The following is a 26,417-nucleotide window of genomic DNA, read 5'->3' on the forward strand; positions in this document are numbered from 1 at the left end:
ACCCCAAGGGACAGTGATAGGTGGCCTGGGGCAGCAGAGGGTTCCTGCTCCTTCAGGACCTTACAGAGGATGGACACATAGACTGCATTTGCATACCTTCTACTATTATGTTATAATGAGAGTTTTTTTCCTTAAAGTTGAAAGCAGTCAGTCTGCATTGAAAAGCTAAGTCATTCACTTAACTCTCCCCAGTAAAGCCCTAGGAAATATTAGTAGAGTCTGTAGTTTTCTGTTATTTTAGCCACAATATATTTTCTGACCAAAACAGGCACTTGAGAAAAAAAGGTATAGCTAGGAATTTTGTCTGCTAAAGATTCAAATATTAAACATAGCTCTGGTAAAATCAGAAGTGCCTGAATAGGAAGTCCTTTCTTGGTGACAGGAGCACTATCTCTGCCACAGTTTTAACTAAGCTTGGTCTTAGCAGCCAGTGGCTGCTGTGGCACCTGTGGGTTTGGCTTGCACGCTTCAGCTTGGCCTGACCCTGACCAGGGTCTGTTCACCACTGAGGGTGTAGAAAGTTTCCATCACAGACTCCCCCAGTTGGGTTCATCCCCCTTCTCTGGCATATTGGGTGTGCAAAGGAGGCCTAGTACCTCTGGGTCAGGCCTGGCTAGGCCCCATCCTGGGCTTGAGGCTCTCTGTGTCTCCTACAGGCATGTCCCGTCTCATCGAGCTCTGCAGATCCCCATCAGAGAGGAACAGCAGTGATGCTGTGCTCGTGGCCTGCCTGGTGAGTTTTCAGTTTTCCCCCAGCTTTTCCTCTGGCCTTTGGGAGGCATACCAGGGGCATAGAAGAACTGGCTGTGCTGTAGCTGGCTTCAGTAAGCCATAACACCTCTCTGGGCTTTAGCTTTTTCCTTTAGGATTGTGATCATTGTAATATGTGTTTCACTTGATTCATAAAATTGTGATGACAATTATAGGAGGTCATATGTGTGAAAGATGGGGGCTGAGAAACTTCCTCTTCCCTCTGTTCTACTACTACAGTTTTAGGAACCAGGAACCTTTGAGGTTCATGTGGAATGCTAGCTAGTGGTATCTATGTCATGGTGCCTGCAGAACATATGAGCTAGAATAGGGATGTCTCCTGCCCATTTCAAGGGTAATGAAGTGAGAAAAGGCTCCATTTCTCCCCACAGGGAGCACATCTGCTGGTGCTTTTCCAGCATTGTAGCTTCCTCCTTCTTTGTGGGATAGAACAAGAAGGAACATGACAAGACAGGGGACTATACAGCCAGCCACCTGGATCTTCACCTTGAACACAAGCGTGTCCTGGGAAGTCCCCACCCAACATCTTTTTGCTAGGGGTCCACCATGAAATAATCAACAGTGCCAGACAGAAAATGCATGCTTTGTCTTTATACTCTCCCTATTAGGGCCGTAAGGATTCCTAAAGTAGAGTAGCTTCCATTTGGAAACTTTTAGGAGCAGGGAAGCCACTCTATAAACTGAACCCTTAACTTCCAGAAGAATGTGCCGGCTCTTGTGATCAAAGAACACAAGGGAGAAGTGATGTATTAAAGATCCTTCAAGCTGTCTCATAGTAAAGTCCTCTCCTCAGCCCATTTTTAGCTGAGCTCATCTCTTTTCTGGGAGTTTCTGATGGGCCTTGCACAGTTGTAGAAACAGCAGAGCATTGCTGTCAATCACACCTGTCTTGGTCGTACCATTAATGAGCTGTGTGACATTTGATAAGTCACTCAGTGCTATACATTTTATTCAATAAATGTTTACTGAATGGTTCTGTGTTCCATTCACTGTTGCAGGCTATGGGGATAGAGCTGCAGGAAAAAAGACAAAAATCTCTGTGCCCTCTTGCTGTGGCTTTATTTTGATACATGCAATCTTAATCTTTTTGTCCCTAATGCATGCAAAAATACATTGATTGCCTTATCTCCTCATCTTCAGAAAATCCCTGATCCTATTTTCATGGTGACAACTCAGTCACCTGAATGGGGTTATCTTTCCCAGTCGGATTCAAGAAGAATCAGAAAGTGCTATGAAGTTTACCCTCTTTAGCCCATGGGGTAAATCATGCCCCATGAGGGTCGAGATGTGCTAGTTAGAGATGGTTCTGGGGGCTCCACTTCCTGTTGCTAGGGTCATAGACCCTGCTCATTAATGCATAAAGATACACGCTCCTTCTCTTTGATCTGGCCTGGACATGACAGCACCTATGACTCCCAGCAACCGGCTCAAGCTATCCTCTCTTTTGAAGCCAACTTGGTTGGCCTGATTTCTCAGCAACAGGCTACCTGCCATGTCCAGGTAATGAGTGGTACTCCTGCCTTTTGCTCAGTATAACCTCATATCCTGGTGTTGCAGCATCCTACCTGTGTGCGTAGGTATGAGTGCCCTGGAGTCAGACTCCTGTGAGATGTCTAGAAGGCCACTTTCCCTCTCTGAGCCCTAGTTTCCTTGTTTCCAAAATGGAGATCATGACACTTAGCTTGCAGCATCATGTAGGGATTAAGTGTGGTGCTATGGGGAGAGTCTCAGTGTTTGCATTCCCTCTTTCTTTGCTTCTTTTACCATTCTAGATATTCCCCCACTCTTTTTGCTTCCAGGGGTGAGAGGGGAGGGGCACCTTGTTCCCTGCTGTGTATATGCTCAGGAAGAGGGAATAAATTAATATTCATCAAGCACTTAGCATGCATTGCCTTAGTTAACTGGTAAACACTTGTAGGTAGTAGGTACACAGCTCACATTTAGTTTCAGGTTGCTATACAGTAGACCTCAATTATTAAAGCACTTCATTTATTCATTTCTTTTCAGCCAAATTTATTGAGCCCTGTGCCAACCTCTGTGTTGTCTGCTATAGATACAGAGAAATAGGAAACAAGATTCTTACTTTCAAGGAGCTCAGAATCTAGTGTAGGAGCCGAAAGCTAGTTACAGTCAAGTGTGAGAAGCTTGAGGTCAACCCAGGGGCCCTGGTTGCACAGGAGAGGGAGGGATGGACTGTCTCTGCTTCAGGGTAATTGGGGAAGGCTTCATGAGGGAGATGCCAATAGGCTAGAGCAGGAAGTCACTTCAAGTCACAGGTAAGAGTATGAGCAAGGAGGAGGAAGAATAGCTCAGAGGTAGAGCACTGGACTTCAGATTTGATTCTTTTAGACTCTTACCATGAGAATGAGTGCTACTCTGCAGGAATGTGCAAAATCTCAAGGAGCAGAGGGATCATCTCAACTGGGCCATCATAGATCAGCCAGTTACCAGGCAGCCTGATGCAAACACATCAGCTGAACCTGGCTTGGATCAGGAAAGCTGTGCGGCTGACACATGGACTTGTGAGCCACAATAAAATGCTTATTATTAAGTTAAAAAAATATGAGCAAGGGCACATGGACATAAACACAAAAATAGCATACTCATTGCTCATTGTGTGGGGAGCTGAGGAGTGACTTTATTCTGCAGGCACCTCTCTTTCCTGTTCATTCCCCCTCACCATATGTTGAATTTCTCAGTTAGCAGAATCCCTATCTACTTTTACAATATGTTCTCCCTTTCTTTTCTTCTTTTTTCTATAGTGCCTTGGACAGGACCTTGTTGAATTTGTGGATAAATGAATAGTTCTTGCTGTTCTAAGGTTACTCTAGGGATCTGGAAACAATAAAGACCATTATTAAGATTATTAACAGCTTTCAGATGACATACATCTTAGTGATCAAGGTGCAAATAAAGCCAGGTAATTAAGAGATGAGGTTGCTATGGTGACCAGGTGACCAAGATGGTCACTGAGGTGCCGAATGGCCAACATGACAATCAGCCCAAATTGTCTGGTAAATGCACCACTTCCTGAAATGCACATTTCAGGTTAGGTGAAGGAAATACATATACCTGACATGGCCCAGTCTGACATGTGTCACCTCTTCTGTCTTCTCCCCAGGCTGCTCTGCGTAGATTGGCTGGGGTCTGTCCCGAAGGCCTCCAGGACTCTGATTTCCAGCAATTGGTCCAGCCTCGGCTTGTGGACTCCTTCTTACTCTGCAGCAACATGGAGGAGAGTTTTGTGTAGCGAGTGTGGGAGAAGAAAGACATTTGGCTGTTCTCACGCCCCCTCTGAGTATGCACCAGTGAACATACCTGAATACATACCAGCTCTCCTCATCTCCTTATTTATACTTAACTTATTTTTTTTTATGAAATAAACAGAGGGTAAAATCTTAAGTAACATCATCAAACAGTCTGTGGTCCTTGGGAATCTTCTTTGTTTTTATTTTTTGACTTCTGTAGCTTTTCAGTTGCATATGTTGAAGTTCATAATGGCTAATATGACAGATTGTCATGAGTGATTCCACTTCATCTTGTTTTCTCTACTCTTACTATATAATCTTGCCTCATTTTTTTGAACTTTGGAACCAAAGTGTTTCAACTACCTAGCAGGGTTTTTATTTTTTTTTAAGTTGTATTTGCTCTTCCCAAAAATCTAAAATGAATTTCATAATTGGGTAGACTATACTGGAAGGAAGCTTTTTTTCTTTAACTAATGGAATCATGTAACATGTATCCTGGATTTTCTTATTAAATTGTATTTTAAACTAAGTTCTTGCTTCCCAAGGTTTCATTCCCCAAAAACTTTTCCAACTATTAAAAGTATATACAGAATTGTCTTGTTTTCATAGGTGTATAAATAGGTGAAGTTCTGAATGATTTAGTGAGAAACCACAATGACTTTCAAAAATACTTCCAAAGGCACCAGAAACTCTGCTTCCTTTGTCTTCTCTGCTTTTGTGTAACCTCCTATTCATCTCCTGGTAAATAGAATCCCCAAATGAGGTTTATTGAATGATTCCTCCTCAAAAGTATATTTGAAAGCAGTGGTGTGCTGAAGCCAACTCATGCCCGCTCATGAGGGGCAACTGTGAGAATTTCTTGCCAACTCTGCACTTAGTGACCTTGTGTTGATAGCTGTGAGCTACCTCTTGAACCCTCCTGTTGAAATTGACCATACTCAATTTACATTCCAGAAATTAGCAGATGCTATAAAGCACAGCTTTTGATTTTTTTTTTTAAGAAAGAGCTGGTTTACTGATATCACGGCTTGAAAGTATCTCAAAAATCTGTGTATCCTTCTGAAAATTTTGATGCCATCAAATTGTGATATAATTTTACAATATAATTGTGTAAAATTGTGATATAGTAATGGTTTCAAGAAACATTTTTTAAAGTCCCAATTACTAGTTTGAGTTAACCTATTAAACTAAGTCCTAGGCTAAGCATCTAACATGTATTATCTAATTTATTCCTCACAATAATCACATGAGAATTAGTATATTCATATATGTTATTATATATGTTCATATTAATTAATTTCCCAAGGTAACTAGCTAGTAAGTGATGCTAGGATTTGAACTTGGCAATATCTATTACCAGAGCCTTTGCGCTGAAGTCATATGCTATATAGAAAGGTAATGTCTAGGTCCTCCCACCTAATGTGAGGATGACGATGATGATTATGGTGATAGCAAACACTTGGCCAGCATTAACCAGGTGCCATGCACTTGTTTGATATCATTCTCTGAACGGACATTAGCATTTATTACTACATACTCATTTTACAGAGAAGAAACAGAGGAAACTTGTTTTACAGATGAAACAGTGGAGCTGAAGTAGCATGAAAATGGCAGACCCTGAATTCAAACCAAGGTCTTCTGAGTCCTTATACAAAGCTTCCATTTTTAGAAATAAGGGTTTTATATATATATAATATATTTATAATATATATATTTATATATCTCTCTCTCACTGAGTTACACAGATTGTTCAGATATTTGCAACTTTCATCATGTCAGATCAACAAATAACTTTTGTTAATATTATTATCTCATCCAAAAAGTTTTTAAATATTGGGAAGCTATCAAGCTTGAAAGCATAAATTGTGTCATTGGCAAGAAATACTGTCAGTTGTTTTCCTTGAAGAGACAGACTCACTTTGTTCATTTTTGAGAAAGTGTCTGCCAAATGCCTCAGTCTCAATAACCACAGTTTGTCAATTATTCTTTCAAGCAAAAATAGTGTTCCACAGAAAAAGCAACTAGTTCATACTGCAATTCAAACAATCACACAAGTGCCTTTCTCTCCAAACTGACATACAGTAGAAATGCCTGAAGTGCAGTTCTCATATCACTCAGAATAGTTAAAATGACATGTACCAGGGGTCAGAATTTAATATACTTAATACTTTTTACTGCTTCATCAAGGATATTCCTAAGTGGAATTGGCATTTAAAAATTTAAGTGTGTGGCAGTGAAGAATACAGTAAGTACAGTTTGGTGCCACCACCTTGATCATATTAAGGTGCAAACTCACCATTGCTTTTGCACCATTAGTGCAAATGTTAATAATTGGAGAAAGGTAAATAGCCTCTTAGTATTTTTATAAAAATAGTTTTGACCTCACAGAGCTCCTGAATATGTCTTAGGAATCCCCAGAGATCAGGGGCCCTACTTTGAGAATCAGTGATCTAGTTTAATACTCATTTTATAGTGAGGAAACTGAGGCCTGCGTTTAGGGGAAGCAAATGATTTTTCCCCAAAGCATGCAGAATGAAGAATAAATCCCAGCCTTTTGCATTCAAGGTCAAAGCTCTTCCCATTCCTCAATATCAGGCCAGTTGGTCACTGATACCACAGAACTGGAAGAGATTAAAGGAGAGTAGCTATTTGCACAATATATAATGCTGAAAATTTCTACACTGCAACCTTTATTATGATGGTGTATGTATATCAGTCAGGGACCTGGTAGGAAACAGAATTTAACTCAGGTGGTTCAAATAATAAAGTTTTAGTAAAGAGACTACTTGGAGACTTGAATGCAGAGTTAAGGGAGCTATTGAGGGATGCTGAGTTGCTCAGAGCTTAACCACCACAGTAAGCCCTTACCATCCTAAGGGCAGAAAGGCAAAGTGACATAATAGTGTTACCAAAGTCCACTGAGAACTGCAGTTGTGGCAGAGGGGCTATCCAGTAGGAGCCATAGGGACTTAGCCACTGTGAGGGACATGGAGTCTGGGCAGGAAGGCAGCAGGACAGAAATACCTGGACCATCTCTTCTCACCTTCTGACCTCCTGCCATTGCCTTCCATTGGCTAGTGCTCTGGTGAGAGCCAGCTACGAAATCCTCTGGAACAAGCCTCTTGAGAAGAGAGCAAGGCAGAGAAGAGTAGAGATTGGATCTAGGTAAGGTTAGGAAGGGGTTAAACAGAATAATAAGCACAGGTAGAAAAGTCTACATCCTTTCATATTCTCCAAAAAGCAACCAGTATTACTTTGGGCCTGGAGCAAAACATCAAGTAACAGGATTTATGAGACCTGTTTTAAAGAAAGAGAAGGTAGAGGGGCTCTAGGTACAAGCAAATAATATCCCTCCTTGGAGCCTTGCTTCAGAAAGAAGAACCAGGAAGGATGGAGTGGGAGATGGCACTAGATTGTGGTAAAATGGAAGTAGGTTGTGCCCCAGGCCTCAGAGTAAGGAAGACAGAGATATTCAGGGAACTACCTGTCCCAGGCCTTAGAGTAAGGAAGACAGAGATATTCAGGGAATCACAGAGTGATTCCAGAGGCCCAGGAGTTGGTACAGAGCTGAATCAAGCGCAGCAGACTGTTAAAATCACAGAAGATCTATAAAAAGAGGAGTCAGTGTGGTTGATGGCTAGGGGTGTGCTCCAGGGAAAGGTGTAAGAGTCTTTACCTTCCACACCAGCCTCTGGCTCTGCCCCATGGTTTTTCCATAGTAACTTTCACCCCACTGACTCTCTACCTGCACTCTGTACAAGACAACTACTATACCGGGCAGGACATTGGCCAGTTATGTGGCCTTAGGCCTTCATGATTGAGGCCATTGCATAAAATCCTCACTGGTCAGGTGTAGCCACAAGTTAGCTCAGCTCACACAGATCAGGTTGGAATGGGAGTGGCTGATTGATTAAAAGTTAGGATTTCCTTGGCCTAAAGCATACCTATTTCCTGAAATCTTCCTTTATCTCTAGGCCCTAGTACAGGATAGGGGCTGGGACTGGGTTTTCAGGAAGTCCACAGGTTGAGTAGAGTCTATGTCTATATACACTGTCTAGATGGGGAAATCTGGACACCCAGATTCTTTAGGATAAATGGGCAACAAGCTATGGAGAAAAAATCACCACCAGCTGGAATCAGGAGGATTCCTCCATGAGTTAAAAATCCTAGCTCTACTACTTTACTGTTGTTGACTTTGGACAAGATTTGGTACCTCTATGAGCTTCTGTACTCATCTGTAAAGTAGGGATAATACTCCTGCCTGACCTCCCTCTTAGGATTAGGATTAGGATTAAGATTAAGGGAGATCATTTGTATGAAGTTTTTAGTACACTATAAAGTTTTGTGCAAATGTAAGTTGTTTTCATCATTACTGTCATTTTGGAAAGGACTCTGTAGATAGCCCAGTACTTCATTTTACTTAAGCTGGGCTCCCTTGGCAGTATCTCTTCTAACAGAATCCTCCATTATTGCTCACAGATCTCCAGTGAATGCCATTACCATCTCTAATATTTGACAGTCTTCAGGATCAGGAAGTTTTACCGTATGTGAAGCCATACTCTGAAAAGTCATCTGTTGTTCCTAGTGTTGGTGTCTATCTGTTGGCATGTTATCTGTTGAACAAAACAAATTACTTCCAAATTTAGTGGCTTAAAACAATAACAACTACAACAACAGCAACAGCAACAACAACAACAACAAATTTATTCTCACATTTCCTGTGGGTCATGCTTTCAGGAACGGCTTAACTGAGTGGGTATTGCTCAGAATTTCTCCTAAGTTTCTAATGAAGATGTTGAAAGCATTTACAGAATGGCAGATCAAGGGCTCCCAAAATCTGCTTCTCCATAAAAGCAATGAGAACACTGTTAAAGATTGTAAAAATCAATTTTTTCAGAACTGACAATTAATTAAAGGCTTACAATAATCCATGGAGTCCTGAAGAAAAAGGCCTGAATCTCTGTAAGAACAGTGAGCTTTGTGGTGTTTAACCTGTCTCATTCTCATACCTCTCTCCCTAGCTCCAGTGTATTCCTAAAGAACAGCAGCCTCAAAACTACAATAGCTGTGAAAAACAGCAGCCTAGCAGCTCCTGGAAGAAGAAAAATGAAGTTTCTGCAAAAATTCCAACTAGACATCCACATGCAAAAGAAATCTGGTTGGAACGCTACATTATGCCAAACACAAAAATTAACAGAAAATGCATTATAGAGCTAAGTATAAGAGCTAACACTATGCAAGTCTTTGAAGTAAACACAGGTGTAAATCTTTACAATCTTGGGTTAGACAATAATTTCTTGGCTATGATGCCTAAAGCACAAGAGACAAAAGAACAAATAGATAAATTGGACTTCACCAAAATTAGGAACTTTTGTGCTTGAAAGACCACCACTAAGAAAGTGAAAAGGCAACCCGTGAAATAGGCAAAAATATTTTCAAGTCATATATGTGATAAGGGATTGATATCAAATACAACAAATTCTTAAAATTCAATGATAGAAACACTACCCAATTAATAGCTGGACAAAGGATTTGAATAGATATCTCTCCAAAGGAGACACACAAATGGCCAAAAGGTACGTAAAAGATGCTCAACATCATCAGTCATTAGGGAATGGAAATAAAAATTGCAATGAGATACCACTTCATACTGTCTAGGATTGCTAAAATAAAGAAAAGACAATAACATGTATTGGTAAGGATATAGAGAAATTATAACCTTCATACATTGCTGGTGAGAATGTAAAATAGTGCAGCCACTTTGGAAAACATTCTTTTAGTTCCTCAAAATATTTAACATAGAGTAATCATATGACCCAGAATTTCCATACATGGTATATGTTCAAAAGAAATGAAAAAGTATGGTCACACAAAAACTTGTACGCTAAGGTTCATAACATCATTATTCATAGTTGCCCAAAAATAGAAACAACTCAAATGTCCATTAGCTGATAACTAGCTTTTAAAAATGTAATAAACCATACAATGGAACATTATTTGGCAATAAAAAGAATGAAGCATTAATGTAGCTACAACAGTGATTAACTTTGAACACATTATGCTAAGTGGAAGAAACCAGTACAAAAGGCAACATATTGTATAGCCATGCCTGCATGGATAGGAAGTGGATTCGTGGTTCTCAGGGGCTTTGGGGAGGAGAAATGGGGAGTAACTGCTAATGAGTATGGAGTTTCTTTCTGGTGTGATGAAAATTAATGGTAAATGTTGCATAACTCTGTGAATATACTTAAAATCCAGTGAATTATACACTTTAAACAGATGAATTTATGATATGTGAATTGTATCTCAATTAAAACTGTTATTTTTAAACATTTGTTAGCCAGGGCTGTAGTCATGTAAAAACATAAGTAGGATTGGAGGATCTGCTTTCAAGGCTGCTCATTCACCCGGCTGGCAAGTTGGTGCTGGTTGGTGGCGGGAGGCCTCAATTCCTCTTCATTCAATCCTTTCTGCAGGCTGCTTCAGTGTCCTCTGGACAGGGCTTTAGCTTCCTCTAGAGCAAGTGATTCAAGAGAGAGCCAGACAGAATCCATCCTTTTTATGACCTAGCCTTAGAAGTCACTTAGATGACTTCTGACACGTTTTGTTGGAAGTATGTAACTGAATCTAGCTCTCATTCAAGGAAAGGGGAATGAAGCTCCACTGTTTGAAGAGTGGATTATCAAAGAATTTTCAGACATTTTAAAACCACCATACTGATTATATTTTGAACAAGGCTTTTCTGTCTGATATGCTATTTTACTAGTCACATTCATGTTTTCCAAACTCTTTCTAAACTGCTCACTCAATTTCAGGAAATCTAAATGTGTCAATATACCTCAGGTACCAACCATCTCCCGGTGTCCTACTGCCGTCATAATGAGCGTACAGAACTGAAAACAAACCCACCCCTTTCCTTCTACTCCCCTTCATGTCTTTCACCATGCCAGCCACCGACTGTGGCAGAACAAAGCCAGCAACAATTGCATTTGTTAGAAGAATGAAGGTAAAGAGAAATTGCCACTGAAATTTGATTTCAAAAACAACAATTCAAAAAAGAATAAAAGGAAAATGTAACAAGCAGAAGGAAACATACTTTCTTGCTTAATAACAATATTCCATACTCTTCGAATTTTCTTTGCTTGGAGTAAGACTGGCTGGGAGCAGAAAGTGTGTAAGTCTAATTTTATAATATGAGTTGTAGCAAAGAATAGGAAGGGAAGATCAAAGAAAGACGGAACCAAGAGCCTATTCAAAGGCGTTGAGACACAAATGACATTACGTAAGCTTCCAACGTTAAGATCCTTCATGAGAGGACTTGCCCCCATGGGACCTGCAGCTCTGTCATGTCTCATCTCTGGCTATATTAAACCTGAGAATAATTACTGTCTCTTCAATGCTGTCTTTTTGTAACACCCACAAATTCATAGTGTGGCAAGATTGTGTTACACATAAAGGAAACCTTATTAATAAGCAAAAGAAGAGGAGGAAGAAAAGGAAGTTGGACACAGAATGGAAAACTCAGGCCAAAGACCTACATGGCCTTTTTTTCTTTAAGTAATATTGAGCAAGTTGGAAACTTTGAAAGAGGAAGTTTAAATGAGGAAAGAAGGGATGACATCAAGCCCTGGATGAGATTTACAGTTAAAGCCCATAGCAGGTGGGAGAATGTCATGTCCTCCCTCTCCAGGATGGAGGACAAGGGCTCTACAAAGATCCAGCACCACATCTACCAGCTAGTAAGTGTCTGGTGCTCAGTCCCTACTTTCTTCCTAATTATCTTCTGCAGTGTAGGGCAGGCAGGATACATGACTCACTCTCAACTGGTGAGACCCTCTCCAAGTCCAATCAATTTTAACAGAGCCTTGGAGTGTAGACCGGTAGCTTGGCCGTATCTATGACCTACGTAAGGAGCCATAACAGGGACCCTGGGGCAAAAAATCCTATTCTGGAACTCAGAACAGGAAAGAATTAAAGGAGCCTTTCTTCAGCTCAGGAGCTCCATTTGAAATTTCCCTCAAAGTATGAAGCAAATGCTGATTGTATTTGTTGAGTGCCTTCTACATGTGGTCATTTTACCAAGTGTAACCTCTCATTTTCCCCTTTGTGAGTTGGGTGCTGTTATTCATACTTCCAACTACACTCGCCATTACACATGGGGAAACGGAGGCTTAGAGAGATTAAGTAGCATTGCCAGAATCATAAAGTTAATACTGATGTGGGATCGAAACCATACCTCTTTGAGGTCAGAAGTCAATTAGAAAGAAAGTAGTGACTTAGCACTGGAAATTTACTAGCAGGTAGATGTGGCACTGGATCTTTGTAGAGGGATTGTCCCCCAGCAAACCTATCATGAAGGTCTGCTCTAGGTTCAGGAAAGTATGAGTAAATGCCAGTATTACCTCTGATTTTAGATTAAACGGTGGTGAGTTGTAGATAAGCAGCCAATCCCTTTAGAAAAGCTGTATAGTGGTTAAAACTGTAGACTGTCATGGATTTGAATCCTGGCTCTACCATTTACTAACTATATAATTTTGGACAAGATATATACCTTCCTGTGCCTCAGTTGCCTCATATGTAAAATGGAATAATGATAGTACATTAGGCATAGGATTGTTGTGAGAATTAAATTTGGCAATACATGGAAAAGCCTTAAAATAGTGCCTAATAGCAAGTGCTCAATAAACGTGGTTACAATTGAAGTTAACTGAATCCCACCTTTGCATCTATTTGGGTTGCCTGTTCCTGCTTGACAGTGCTTCAAATGCAGGCTCATAGTGTGTTAGAAACAGAGACTATTCATCCTGTGAGGGATGCAGAGACCATCTAGGCTGATCTCTATATCCTCCACCTAGGAATGAAGAAACAGGCTTAAAATTACAGAGCAAATAAATGGAAAAGCTACTACTTGTATCCAAGAAATAACAACTACTACCACTACCATAGCTGTTTTTTTTTTTTTTTTTTTTTTTTTGAGCACTTGTTTGGTGCCAGGCACTGCACATATACTACTTCAGTAAATTTCTAAAACAATTCCTCCTAAGTAGTTATTATTGATCCATTTCACAAATAAGGGAACTGAGGTTTAGAAAGACTTTACATCTTGCCCAAGATCACATAATAGAAGGCAGGATTTGACCAAATACTTCCTGAAACCAAAACCCAGGATCGTTCCACTTGTTACACATATATTTTATATATTTTATTTTACGTGTGTATACATAAGCCCAAACACCATACATGATCTTAAAAGTAAAACACTTTGGCAAATTCCAAACTTTATTTGAAAACAAAGGTTTATTTTTTCATTAGTTAATTCTTAAGCACAGATATGCAGTATTTTAACACTTGCTAAAAATTTCAGTCATAGATATGAAAATTACTTCAGGGAGAAAGAGAATAGGAATAAGAATAAAATATAACTTAAATAATGAAAGTAAAAGTCCTGTGCAATTCCTGACCAACACTAGAAAAATCGCTAAAATATCTACTCTTTATTCTAGTTTCAGAGTAAACCATCAAAGACAAATCAAAGTGAATGCTATACATTATCAGCTCAACTTTTAAAGCATTGACAGCCTTTGAGAACAAATGCTTTAACATGTCTTTTTGTTAGATACTGCTGATGGTTCTTTGTAGACATTCGATTTATTTCCACATTCTTTTCTTCTTTACAACTTTTGGTGCTATCCATAACTGACAAAAACAGAAATAAGAGGCTATTTGTATGTACGTATATGTAAGTGTGTGTGTGTGTGTGTGTGTGTGTGTGTGAGAGAGAGAGAGAGAGAGAGAGAGAGAGAGAGAGAGTGCCTTGGACTTGAGGTCCTCAAAAGAAACTGTGTAGCCCAAATAGAAATCTATAAAGGAATTTTTATAAAGGGTTCTCTAATGAGATAATCTATAAAGGGATATTTGCTTATTTTCAAATTTTAGCATTACACAGAAAAAAAATCTTCTGTTTGTCTACATGGTTAACATGGCATTCTCTTGTAAACTCCATGGCCTCTTTCTTTTCCACCCTGAGATTGAATCAGTCCCACTGCAGACATATCCCACCATCAACTTAAAATAGATCCAGTTCTCACTCTGGTGCAAGCCATGATGATCATGCGTGACAGCTGGAACATGGGAGTCACACTACACATGAAGGATCGTGTTTCTGCTCTCAAGGAAGGCAGGGGAAAGAGCGGCTTTCAGGGCATTAGCCCCATTTTGCAAACTTGGCTGCTCATACCATTCCCAACTGCACCGTGCTTTCAGTAGAATCTGTGCATGACTTGAGGAACAAGAGTGGGGGAAGGGACATGCTAATTTTTAATGGTTTTGGAAAAATGTATTCTTTAGACCTCAAACATGTTAAAATTTAATAATGAACTTACCTATACTTCTAAAGTACTTCTAAATTGAAAAGTTCACCATTTAGCTGGTGCATCTTGATAAATGTACGACAGAATCCATCTGAGGAAGTTCACAGCCTTGTATCAGATTGGCACTTTCCTATGGCAGTTCTTGGAGAAAATTTCAAAGGCCCAGGTAGCAGGCAATAAAAGTGGAAGTCTTTCCCTCAAATTCATGTCCACCTTCATTTCCCACCTCCAGAAGTCAAACATCTGATTTTTCAAGCATTTTCCTTAAGGGACCAGTATTTGGGTGTGACATGGAGTTCTCACAAAGCCTCAGGGAGTAATAAATACGGTGGCACAAAAAGCAGAAGGTAGCTGGGTTCAGAGCCTGTAACACAAGCTACTTGGAAGGCTGAGGTGGAAGGATGCCTTGAACCCAGGAGTACAAGGCTGCAGTGAGCTATGATCATGCCACTGCACTCCAACCTGAGCAACAGAGCAAGATCATGTCTAAAACAAAAACAAATCCAAGAAACGGAAAGTGTTCACAACCAGATGGTACACCATTAAAGAGTGAGAAATTAGCCCTCGGTGGTCAACATCTCTTTCTACAGGATTGCTTCTCAGGAAACCCCATCATTGCTCCATCCATGCTGGGAACTCTGAGTTAAGTGACCAGCGGACATTTTCACTTTTTCTAAGAACTTGCCCAGGAAGGCCATTTCTTTATCTGTCTCTTGGCATTTGAGTTTGACAGACTTGTGGAGCACTTAGATGTACTGCTGGGTCCTCCCCTCCTCCCCGTGGTTGGCCACACAAGCCTACCTCAAGTGTGCTGTATCTTTTGCCTTTAAGATCAAGACCTCCTTCACTTTGCTCAATCTCAGGTTGGCCATCGCTAAAGCCTGGGACAGGGAAAAGCTGCAGATGAAGTTGTGGCCCTTTCCTTGCAGGAGGGCCCGGAAGCTTTTCTGCTGCTTTCAGGTTACTCATTAACTCTCCTTTGCAAGGTTGGCTGCTCTCTGTAACTAGTGACCAAAAGAGTGGGGTTGGTCTCCTTCCCAAAGCCCAGTCCAGGAGAGCAAAGTGGGGGGATGGGGGTGGCACACAGGTGATCTCTGGCCTTTGCCTTCCTCCTAAAGGTCTATCCCTTGAGCTTGGGACATTCACCTGTTATCCCAGGGCTCTCCCACATAGACACAAATTTTAGAGTTTCTTTATCAATTAAAATGTTTTCCTTCTTTTCTTTGTTATTTAATGGTATTTTCCAATAGTTGACTTTTATTGCCTGATATTTCCTTAATGCTGGAGCCTGGTGAGGCCTGAAATTATAAAATTGCAAGATCAAAAAGCTCAGCTAAAGAGCCATATAGTCTTGGCAAGGATGACAGAGAGCTCATTTAATCCAAGTCCAAAATGCATGTATCCATTATTATTTACTGATTGGATGACATTTTGAACCTTGTATATATTTTAACTGTTAATATAGAGAAGAGATTGGTAGTAGTAAATTCATAAAATAAAATACTATAAATACACTGGAAAAATGTGTCATCTGAATACATCTCAACATATTGTTGGAGTAAGAAAAAGAAAATGATAAAAGACATATAGAGTACAATGCAATTTATACAAAAGTTAAATATATAAAAGAGGCTAAATTATGTTTATGGAAAAATTATATGTTGTTAAAGTATTAATACATGGATGGTGTTATGGGGTGAATTTTGTGCCCTCAAAATTCATGTTGAACTCCTACCCTCCCCTCAGTATCTCATAATGAGAACTTATTTTTGGAAAAAGGGTTATAGCAGAAGTAATTAGTTAAAATGAGGTCATATTGGAGTAGGATGGGCCCCTAAAGCAGTATGACTAGTGTCCTTTTTATAAGAGGGAATTTGAACATAGAGGCTCACGCACAGGGAGAAGGCCATGTGAAGTTGGAGATATGCTGCCCCAAGTCAAGGAACTACCAGAACTAGAGAGAGGCCTGGAGCCCATCCTTCTCTGGTGCCTTCAGAGGGAGCACAGCCCTGCCTGCCCTTATCTCCAACTTCCAGCCTCCAGAACTGCATGACAATGAATTTCTGTTATTTAAGCCACTTGTCTTATCATACTTAGCTATGGCAACCCCAGGAAACTAAAACACATGGGAAAGATACACATAAACTTCAAGACAATGTCTATCCCTGGGGAAGTCAGAAAGGGAATGGAATTGAAGAGGAGCATGTGAGGCTTTTATTTCATTAATAATAAAATAAAAGACCTGCAGTATATATGGGAAAATGTTACTAGTTGTTAAATCTAGGTAGTAGATATATGGATGTTTGCTATATTATTCTCTGTACTTTTTAAAGATGTAAACTATCCCAAAACGAATCAAAAATATATTCAGAAGAGTGTCTCAGCACACCTAAGACTGGCAGTGTTGTCTCTGGTTGTTGGTTCTAAAGCTTTAATCAACCTAAAGCCCTACCTGTCTTTGGTTATAAAGAGAGAACCCGCTGGGTCAGAGACTGAAGATGCTGAGAATCTATCCAGACCTGTTATGCAGAGGAAAACAGATAGCTGGCATAGACAGATTTATTTTTAGAATCAGCCACTTCATTCACTTGTTTCATCCCTTGAAGGTTCTTTCTGATTGTGACTGTATCACTCATCCAGCTTTGTGGTTGAGATGTAAGGTCAGAATTTTACCAATTAGAGGAGTCGACTGTCTCTGAAGCTAAAGCTCTTACAATACCCTGTCTAGAGACAGCTCGCCAGGGCAGTGGGTGATGTAATTTGACCTGTTAATACTTAACCAGGAGAGACTCAAGAATTCATACTGACATCTGCTGGACCCTTTGAATACTTCCTGGTGTAAGTTAGAACCAGAAATTCTGGAGCAGAACTCCCAATAGGCCCCTTTAGGGGCTCTCTGACCTGGGGCGGGTCTGTCAGCCTGCTGAGATATGCAACTTGAAATCAAATTTAAGATCTTTTGCTCACTGCACACATTTAGCATAATACATCCATGGCAGAATGAGGCAGGACATCTAGGGTATAATTAACAATCACTATTCTATGATAGTCTCAGCAACACAAATGCCAATTTGCTTGTCAAATTCCAAAGAGAGAGGAAGGGACCATGTGGTAACAATACAAAACAAGGTCTTTGTTTTCAGGGCTCAACTCAGCAACTGCTCTGTTCTTTGTGTAGCAAGAAAGAAAATCTTGTCAGTTCCTGGTCCACTGGGCTCTAGATACAAAGTTACTGCATGGACATCATTCCAGAATCAAATTCCAACACAACTCAGTTCTCTGAATCTGTGAGGAAGTCTGTGAAGATGTAAACTGAGATCCAGGAGCCCAGTGGAGGAAGCTCAGATAAAGAAGACACCAAGTTCCTTTACATGCGGCTTGCCGGATACATCCTGTCAAAAGCTCTAGTACTCATTAAATTTTGTTGTTGCTTAATAAAGACAAGAAAGCAAATTGTTACTTAATAGCTGCAGCTTCTTTGACAGGGAAAATTTTTCTAAGAGTAGAACTATCTGAAAAAAATTAAAAGAATTTTGTTGTGGTATGCATGTCGAAAGCAATTCTACAGATAATAATAGTTAAATACTTTTCTCCTGAAATTGATTTGATTTTGACATAAATAATAAAATGTTTCTCTTTCACTCCGTACTCTTCTAAGAGTTGTATGATTTGAGTTGAAATTGGATTTTTAAGCGACTTTCATTCATTTTTGTCTATGAATGTGATTTGTCTAATTCGTTTTGTCTGAAGAATATGAGAGTTAGTTCTCATATTCTTTCTGTTGAAGAAACAGAATGAGGGAAGGAGATAAGCATTTATTGATGTGCAAGACGGTTTGTATTCATATTTGAATTTCATTCTAAGATATTGTTATGCCCATATTACAGATGCAAAACTTGTTCTCAAAGAGATTAGTTTTTTTTCTCCAAATTTCATAACTATTAAGCAGAAGATTTAGGGTAGGAATTCAGTTTGGTCTGACTTCAAAGCCTATGCTCACTTTCCCTTACATAATATTGTCTACATCTGATTATAATTGCTGAATTAAAAGAAAAATTACCAGATTTTACTTATGTTTTCTTTATGTACCTAAACAATTGAAAGTTTACACAATCCCGGTGTTTGGACTTGAACCACATCTCTGTACTATGATGTGAGAGAGAATCTGAAGGTGGAAATGTCAGTCTGATCAGTGGGAAAAAAAGAGGAGGCCAAATTGACTGAACTTTGGTTTTATATCCAAGGTAGGCATGGATCCAACAGCTGCGGGGTGGTGGAGGATCTTACCCAACCCAGCCTGCCTGAGGGAGGCCAGCCGCATCCACGAAACCCTGAGCCCTGTTCACTCTCTATTTTTATTTATTTATTTATTTGATGCCAGAAGCCAATTTCCAACCAGTCCTGCTTTCCCTGGACACAGGTTGTAAATGTCATCTGGGTCCATCCATTTATTGTGCTCTTGACTAGGTACCTTAAAAGACAACAGCAGAATGCAGTTGAGAAGCATTCTCATGATGAAATGTAATGATCTAATTTATTCATTTTGTAAATGTTTACTGTCTTTTTTTTGATGTCATAAGACAGAATACAGGTATGGGTGCCATCTAGATCTGGATGTACATCCCAGTCAGTCACTCACTATTTAACCTGAGGCCATTATTTAATATCTCTGTACTTTATGAAATGAGAATAATATCAAGCTCACATGGTTGTTGTAAGAATTAGAAATAATATATAAGATGTGTCTAATACAGAGCCTAGTACCTTGAAGGTACAAAACAAAATGTGACTTATTGCTTTTATTATTCATACATTTAAAATAGTTATTGTGTTTATTGATGTAATAGAGAACATGATAGACCTAGGAAACATACATGGAAGAATAGGAAAGTTTCCCTGCCTTCGAGAGATGCACATCTAGTCCTGGAGCCAGATGCATGAACACATGATGATGGGATGAGAAAGGTTTTGTGACTGAGGTCAGGGCAACTTGCTCTGGGAGCACCTCTTATGGTTTGTTATTAGTTAGCTTAAATATAATTATATATAGGAGCTACAAATGATATAGGGTCTAAAGATGTTGGGTGCCTGTGGCATCCACCAGTGCCTCACAAGGGTTTCCAGCTTTAAGGTGGGAATATCTGGGCCAAAGGTGAAAATTAGGTTTTCTCTGATGCATCAACTCCAATAATTGATAGTGGGTTCTTGCACGGCTTTATTAGTGGAAACAATGAGCAGAGAAGTTTGCTCACATTGTAGAAGCAGCATATCAAGAGAATGAGAATTTGGCTTCTGGAGCCAGACTGTTCTGTTGCTTGCTTGACCCTGGACAAGTTTCTTAACTTCCTTGTCCTTTAGTGTCTTCCTGTGTGTGCCTGGTTCTGATCCAGGTTTTCTTGTTATGTCATATTCTGAGTTTTAGCTTTAGTTTTTATGTGCTGGTTTTTAGTCCTTTCTATACCCCACATTAGCTGCTGTTCCATTTTGACCTTTGCTACTTTGTAACAGTTTCTTATATCAGAGCTGATATGTAACAGCAAGGACTTCTCATTCTTTCTGTAATTACTTAAATTCTAGTCCTTAAAATATAAAGTAACACAATATTGACCATATAAACTCCATAATCTTTGTTTCACTGTTTCAGGCATCTTAAATTAAGTACCTATTTTGAATTAGACACTTTATTATCTGTGATACAATCTGACAAAGATATATTTACAAATGAGAAATAGAGACTTAAGGAAGTTAGGTGGTAATTGACAAGTAGAAGATCTGAAATGTAAACTTTGGTATTCAGGGGTCCAAAGTTTGAGCTTCTTCCTTTCTCACTACATGCTGCATCCTGGAACCTATTGTTTTCAGCACTTGGTTCTAGCACAAGTTAAGATACAGAACTTTGGAGAATATTGGGAAAGATGGGAAAATTAGTAGGAAAATGGGGTAGAGCTCCCAGAAAAGAAATGAGCAATTAAAAATCAAGTGCACTCAGGGACTTAAGGTCTAATCTACTTCTATACTTATGTACAGGTGTGAGAAACAGGCTGGACTGATTTGGGTTCATGTAATGGGGGGTGAGGAAGGTCAGAACTGCAGAGCAGGCGTGGCAGGATATTTGGCATAGGGGGAACAGTGGGATTGGACCTCAGGGAGGCAACAAGTAGAGCTAGCAGGCTGAAGCAGACAAGTAAGCCTATCAAGATACTGGAGTGCAAGACAGGGCTACCACTTTCTGGGTCCTAGTTCCTCAGAAGGTATCCCAGAGAGAGTAAAATAGGCAAGTAGCAGCTTGGCCTCCCCTTGGAGAATTTATCTTGCAGAAGGATAAGGTGCCTGGATCTTCCATTTCTAATAATAAGACAGAGATGAGGTACCCTGATTGACACTCACTGAAAACAATGGAAAACAGTGAATAAATTATATACAACATTTTATTAAATGCTCTAATGAGCTGGCAAGAAAATAAAAAGCCATGAACCAAGTGAAAGTAAAAATCCACGAGGCAGGTTTTTAACATAAAGGCATTTGCTAAACCAGGTGGAAAACAGCCTTGCATAATACTATTGGATGAAAACAAAGTCCAGAGACTGCTGGACATACTGAGTCCAAAGAGAAGCTCTCAACAAAACGTTTTGGCTCTAAAGGATTTTGTTCTTCATAAGGGTGACTTAGAATTAAACCCAACCATCTGACCCAGGAGGCTGAAAGGAAAACTGCCCGTCTTGATTCTTAGCACCAACAGAGAGGGAAATTTGTGCCCTAAGATGGCCCTCACATGAGTTTTCAGCCTGAATTTAGATTATGTGGGTCACACACACACACCCACCCCCCCCCCACACACACACAATCTCCAGCCCAATAATTTTGATTAAAGTGGTTCTTTAATTAGATGAAAGCACAATTCTCGATGGAAGAAACAATTTCAAAGGCCTCAAAGCATTTCCACAGACAAAACTGCAAGACATATGAACTCAGTCCAAAATACCAATGAGAAACAAAGAAAAATATAGCACTCTGAGAAAGAGAAGGAAAAATTCAGAAGAGCTAGGCCTACACTGAATATAGATATCTGACTTGTCAGATACAGAATATAAATAAGAAGTTTTAATTTTTAGAGAAATACAAAAGGAATCACAATATTTGCAAAGGGCAAAAGTATTAAAAATGACCAGACAGATTTAAAATAGAAAGAATGGAACTCCTAAAGTTAATAAAAAATAAAATAATTGAAATGAGAATTCAACAGATTTATTTAATTCAATGGATCAATTCACTATTAAGCAGATTAGAAGCAGCTAAATAGTGAACTGATGAACTGGAAGATACAGCTGAAAAAGTATACCTTTGAGAGTATTTGTGGACAATATGGAAGAAAGATTAAGAAAAATTGAACTCAGAGTCAACCGGTTTAATATGTATGAAACTGGAATTCTGAAGAGGAGGAGAGAATCTGCCAGAGATCATATCTGAAGATGTAAGGGCTCAAAAACTTCCAACATTGGTAAATGACATCATCATCACTTTCCCATTCAGAAACTGTGATGATTTCCCATAGGAAGAATAAAAAGAAATCCATATGTATACATATAAAAGTGAAACTGCAGAACATCAAAGACAATGACAAGATCTTAAAGATAGAGGAAAAAACCCAAATTACTTTAAAAGAAATGATAATTGAAAAACAGCTAGTTCCTCAACAGCAAAAGTGAAAGCTGTAAGCGAAATGATACTGTCAACATATTGTGCATTCGTTTTCTATTGTTGTCATAAGAAATTATCACAAGTTTTTCAGCTTAAAAACACACAAATGCAGTGTCTTACAGTTCTGTGGGTCAGAAGTCCAGGTGGGCTCAGCTGGTTCCTCTGCTCTGAGTTTTACAAAGCTGAAATCAAGCTGTCTTTATTTCAGCTGGGCTCTTATTGGAAGGCTCTGGGAAGAATTCACTTTTGAGCTCATATGATTGATTGCATAATCCAGTTCCTTGCAGCTGTAAGACTGAAGTTCCTGTTTCTTTGCTGGCTGTCAGCTTAGGGTTAGCTGTTAGATCCTGGAGGCCTCTCTCTGGTCCTCTATCTAAAGCCAGCAATAGAACCTCAAATTCTTCTCATGCTTGAAATCTTTTGATCTTCTCTTTTGCTGTATCTCTCTTGCTGCTGCTATAGCTCTCTGACTGAAGGCACCGGAAGTTCTCTGCTTTGAAAGGCCCCTTTAGTTAGATTGGACCCACCTGGATACTCCAGTATACTCTTTTTCAAAGGTCAATAGCCTTAATTATATCTACAAGTTTTCTTTTGCCATGTAATGTAACCTATTAACAGGTTCCAGGCATTATGTTGTGGACAACTTTGGGATGGGAGCATTATTCTGCTGAACACATAGTAAGAGAAAGTAACGATTTGGAACTATTTTTCGAGAGTAAAGGGAGAATGACACTTTTAGATAAGCAGCAGCTAAAAGAATTTGTCACCAAACAACTGTCACTAAAGAAAACTCCAAAGAATGTGTTTTAATCAGAAAAAAATGTGACCCAAGAAAGAAGGTCTGAAATGCAAGAAGGAATGAAGAGTAAAAAAGGTTTTGGATTGTATAAATCCAAAGTACTTTGTAGATTAAGAAAAATAAGCTTAAATTAAAATATATGACAACAATAATGTTTAATTGAGTGGAATAAATGTATTCTAAGGTCTTTATATTTGTTCCTTGAATGCAAATAGACTTATCGTGAAGAATGTACTTCAGGCAGAAGAACTCTGCAGTGTCTCCTGGTCATTAATCAAATTTCTTCCTTATTTTGTCTATGTTAGGATCTGGAATAGAGTTATGCTATCTTCTTAATAAAAGTTATACAAGTTTCTTTCTGGAATAATTTGTAAGATAGAAATATTTTAAATAATCAGTAAAACTTCTCAATAATATCATCTAGTATTCTTAATGGGAAGATTTTAAAAAGTACCAATTCAATTTATTTTGAGATTATTGCACTATTCACCTTTTTCTTCTAGAGTCAGTTTTGGTAAATTGTATTTTAATTCATGTTTCAATTACTTATTAGCATACAAATTTCAAAATAATCCCCTTATTACCTTTTAAATTCTACCTAATCTGAATTATGTCCTATTACTGATTTCTGGTATTTTTGAGCTTTTGTTTTTTGTATTGATCAAGCTTGCCAGAGCTTGTAAATTTTACTAGTTTGTTGAAAGTACTAATTCTTGGTTTTGTATATTCTCTCTATGTTTATTTTGTATTTCATTTAAAAATCTTTATTTTGGGGTATTGTAGGTATTTTGAGGCATATATTTTTAATTTTTTTTCTTTTAATCTTTCTGTATCCTCCTAAAACTTAAAAGTACATGAAATCTTTGCCTCAATGAAATTTTCCAAGAGTCTTGTGGTTCTCTCAGGATAGGAGTTTCTGCAGGTACTCATAATGACAAAGTCCATTAAGCCTGAGACCACAGACATATTTACTCAAGATTTGACATGATTTCCAGGAATAGGGGATGAGGAAGCACAATATAGGATTGAACACTCAAAATGCTTCTTAGATGTAGAGAAGAAGTAATCTAACCAAAAGTTAGCTTTGTTTTTTTTTTTTTAGGGAATATTTGTATTTTTAGAGAAGGGAATAAAATAGGTTCAAATAAAGACCTTTCTAGAATAACACCAAGATCAGAGCAATTTTTGTACAGGTTCCCAAGTTATTTGTCCATAAATAGATTCCAATCCATAGTCTCATGATAAATATAAGGTAAACCTATTTGATTCAGAGGAAAAGGAAAACATTATACACCTGTGTATAATTAATAAGGGCATGAGATACTCTAACATTAAGAGAAAAAATAATTCTCTTATTAATGTTAAGAGAATTCTTCTTAAGATGATGTTTCATTCTTCTTCAATGAAACATCATCTGATGTACTTTGAAGCTCACTTTGAAATTTTTAAGCCTGTATATAAGCATTTCTAGGTATATTTATGTTATTAAAAGTAGAGGAGAAAAAGATCACAGTTTTACCTTATGTAATATCCAAATGAGGCTAAAGGCAGCATCTTGCCAACTTTTTACTGAAGAAATACCAATCAGGGCTTGGTTTATGAGTTATTTCAGATTTTTTCACAGGACCAGAGGAAGATCCACATAATGCCCAGATAATTTCTTGACATTTCTTTCCCAATTAAAAGTAGAAGTATGAGACCTAACAGTTTTTACAGCAATTTATGGAATTTTGGAATACATAGGATAGGTAACATAAAGAGGACTATTTATCATTACTCATTAATAAGATTACACCAGGAACTAGATAAGAGGCGTATTTTTTTTAAGAATCCATGTTAAGAAAGAGAAGCCCTTATTCAGCCTCTATTTTGGGCACATATATTTTAAAAGGAAAATTCAAAATTGGATTCAGCTTCAATGAGAGATACCGCAGTCATTCACAGGAAGTGTGTCAAGGAGGAAATGTGGATAACAGCCATCAAGGAAGCCTTGAAATAGATCAAGGCATCAGTGGATTTCCTATACTACAGATGTTCCTCAGGAAGTAGTGGAGACATCCTGCGTTCTCCAGATCAGTACTTGATCTGCATTTTTTTTTTTTTGAGATGGAGTTTTGTTCTCGTTGCACAGGCTGGAGTGTAATGACACAATCTCAGCTGACTGCAAACTCTGCCTCCTGGGTTCAAGCAATTTTCCTACCTCAAGCTCCCAAGTAGTTGGGATTACAGGTGATGGCCATGACTGGCACCTAACTTTTGTATTTTTAGTAGAGACTGGGTTTCATCACAGGCTTGTCTCAAACTCCTCTTTAAATTACAAATTGAAGGGATATGTCACACTTATGTTCCTCTTCAATCAAGATCACAATATGATGTGATCTCAAAAAAAATGCAACATTGCACATTTTTCAGGATTTGAATTGCAAGGACATGCACCAGAATAGAAACATTTCCAGATGCCATAGGAACTGCACTGGCCTTCATAGGGTCTATCAGCAATTTTAAGGTCACTTATTGCTACACATATTTAATTAAATAGAAACTTCCTGGCTATGTCCATCATTTGTGAAGAATAAATTACTAAATTTTACTGAGAGTAGATGAGTAAAGACAAGAAAAACATTTCTCAAGTGGGTAGAGCTAGGTGCTATAACATAGGTAAATAGTTTTCCTATATACCTTGGCTACTATAGCAGACTATAAACTCCTGTGTCCAAATTAGAAGCTATCTTATTATGCAGATCTTTTTGGTAGAAGAGTACCCTTTTGTGGTGTACCCAAGATTAGTGAGCAATGAAATGCTTCAGTACACACATAAAATGGAAAGTTTCAACACTGCTTTCATCATAAAGTAGCAAAGGTCTCTGAAGAAAGGTATATTTTTCTTCATATATTTCAGAAGGTCCAATGTTAACATCCAATCCACTTTCTCAACCACCTCATGCAAGTTTCCCAAGTAAGTTTAGAAAAAGAAGATTTCATGATTGGGTTGAAGAGTGGAAGACACAGAGATGATGGGCTATGTGCTACATCAGTCTCTATTAATCAATGAAGCAGAAAATAGAAGCTATTACTTGCATTTTTTATTCCTCTGTGTAAATTCAGATTTCTATTTAGTATCACTTTTCTTCTGACTGAAAAACTTTTAAAATTTCTTGTACTATATACATCTACCAGTGTTGAATTCTTTCAGCTTCTGTGCGTCTGAAAAAATATTTCTTGCAGGATATAAAATTCTTGATTAATAGTTATTTTGTCCACCAACCCTCTAGCCCCAGTTTTGTTCCACTGCCTTCCGGTTTGTATTGTTTCTGATGAGAAGTCTGCTGTCATTCTTATCTTTGCTCCTCTATATAATGTGTCTTTTATCACTTGTGGTTTCAAAATTTTTCTCTTTATGATCTGTCTTAAGCAATTAGGTTATAATATGCTCTACAAAGAGCATACATAAAGCATATTATAACCTAATATTAGGTTGTGATATTAGAGCTATAGCCTACAAAATATATACTATGCATATAATATGCTACA

At 38.6% G+C, this 26,417-nt stretch overlaps 1 protein-coding gene and 1 long non-coding RNA gene across 7 annotated transcripts in view; one reads left to right on the forward strand and one right to left on the reverse strand.

Moving 5' to 3' along the window:
* Positions 1–4,548, forward strand: part of INSC (INSC spindle orientation adaptor protein) — a 140,139-nt gene extending 135,591 nt beyond the window's left edge. For all 4 annotated transcript variants that reach the window (XM_035265911.3, XM_009007722.5, XM_035265908.3 and 1 more), the window contains 2 exons: positions 657–733; positions 3,893–4,548. In XM_035265911.3, coding sequence (XP_035121802.1) covers positions 657–733; positions 3,893–4,021 — 206 coding nt within the window. In that variant the 3' untranslated portion in view covers positions 4,022–4,548. The remainder of the gene's footprint in view (positions 1–656; positions 734–3,892) is intronic.
* Positions 1–22,277, reverse strand: part of LOC103796229 (uncharacterized) — a 57,912-nt gene extending 35,635 nt beyond the window's left edge. For all 3 annotated transcript variants that reach the window (XR_008475186.2, XR_623940.5, XR_004731324.3), the window contains exons 1-2: positions 22,208–22,277; positions 3,844–3,990 (exon numbers count right to left, since the gene is read on the reverse strand). This is a non-coding gene — a long non-coding RNA (uncharacterized LOC103796229). The remainder of the gene's footprint in view (positions 1–3,843; positions 3,991–22,207) is intronic.
* Positions 22,278–26,417: the final 4,140 nt, after the last annotated feature.

The sequence above is a fragment of the Callithrix jacchus genome, chromosome 10, assembly GCF_049354715.1.
Source record: "Callithrix jacchus isolate 240 chromosome 10, calJac240_pri, whole genome shotgun sequence".
Taxonomy (NCBI): Eukaryota; Metazoa; Chordata; class Mammalia; order Primates; family Cebidae; genus Callithrix; species Callithrix jacchus.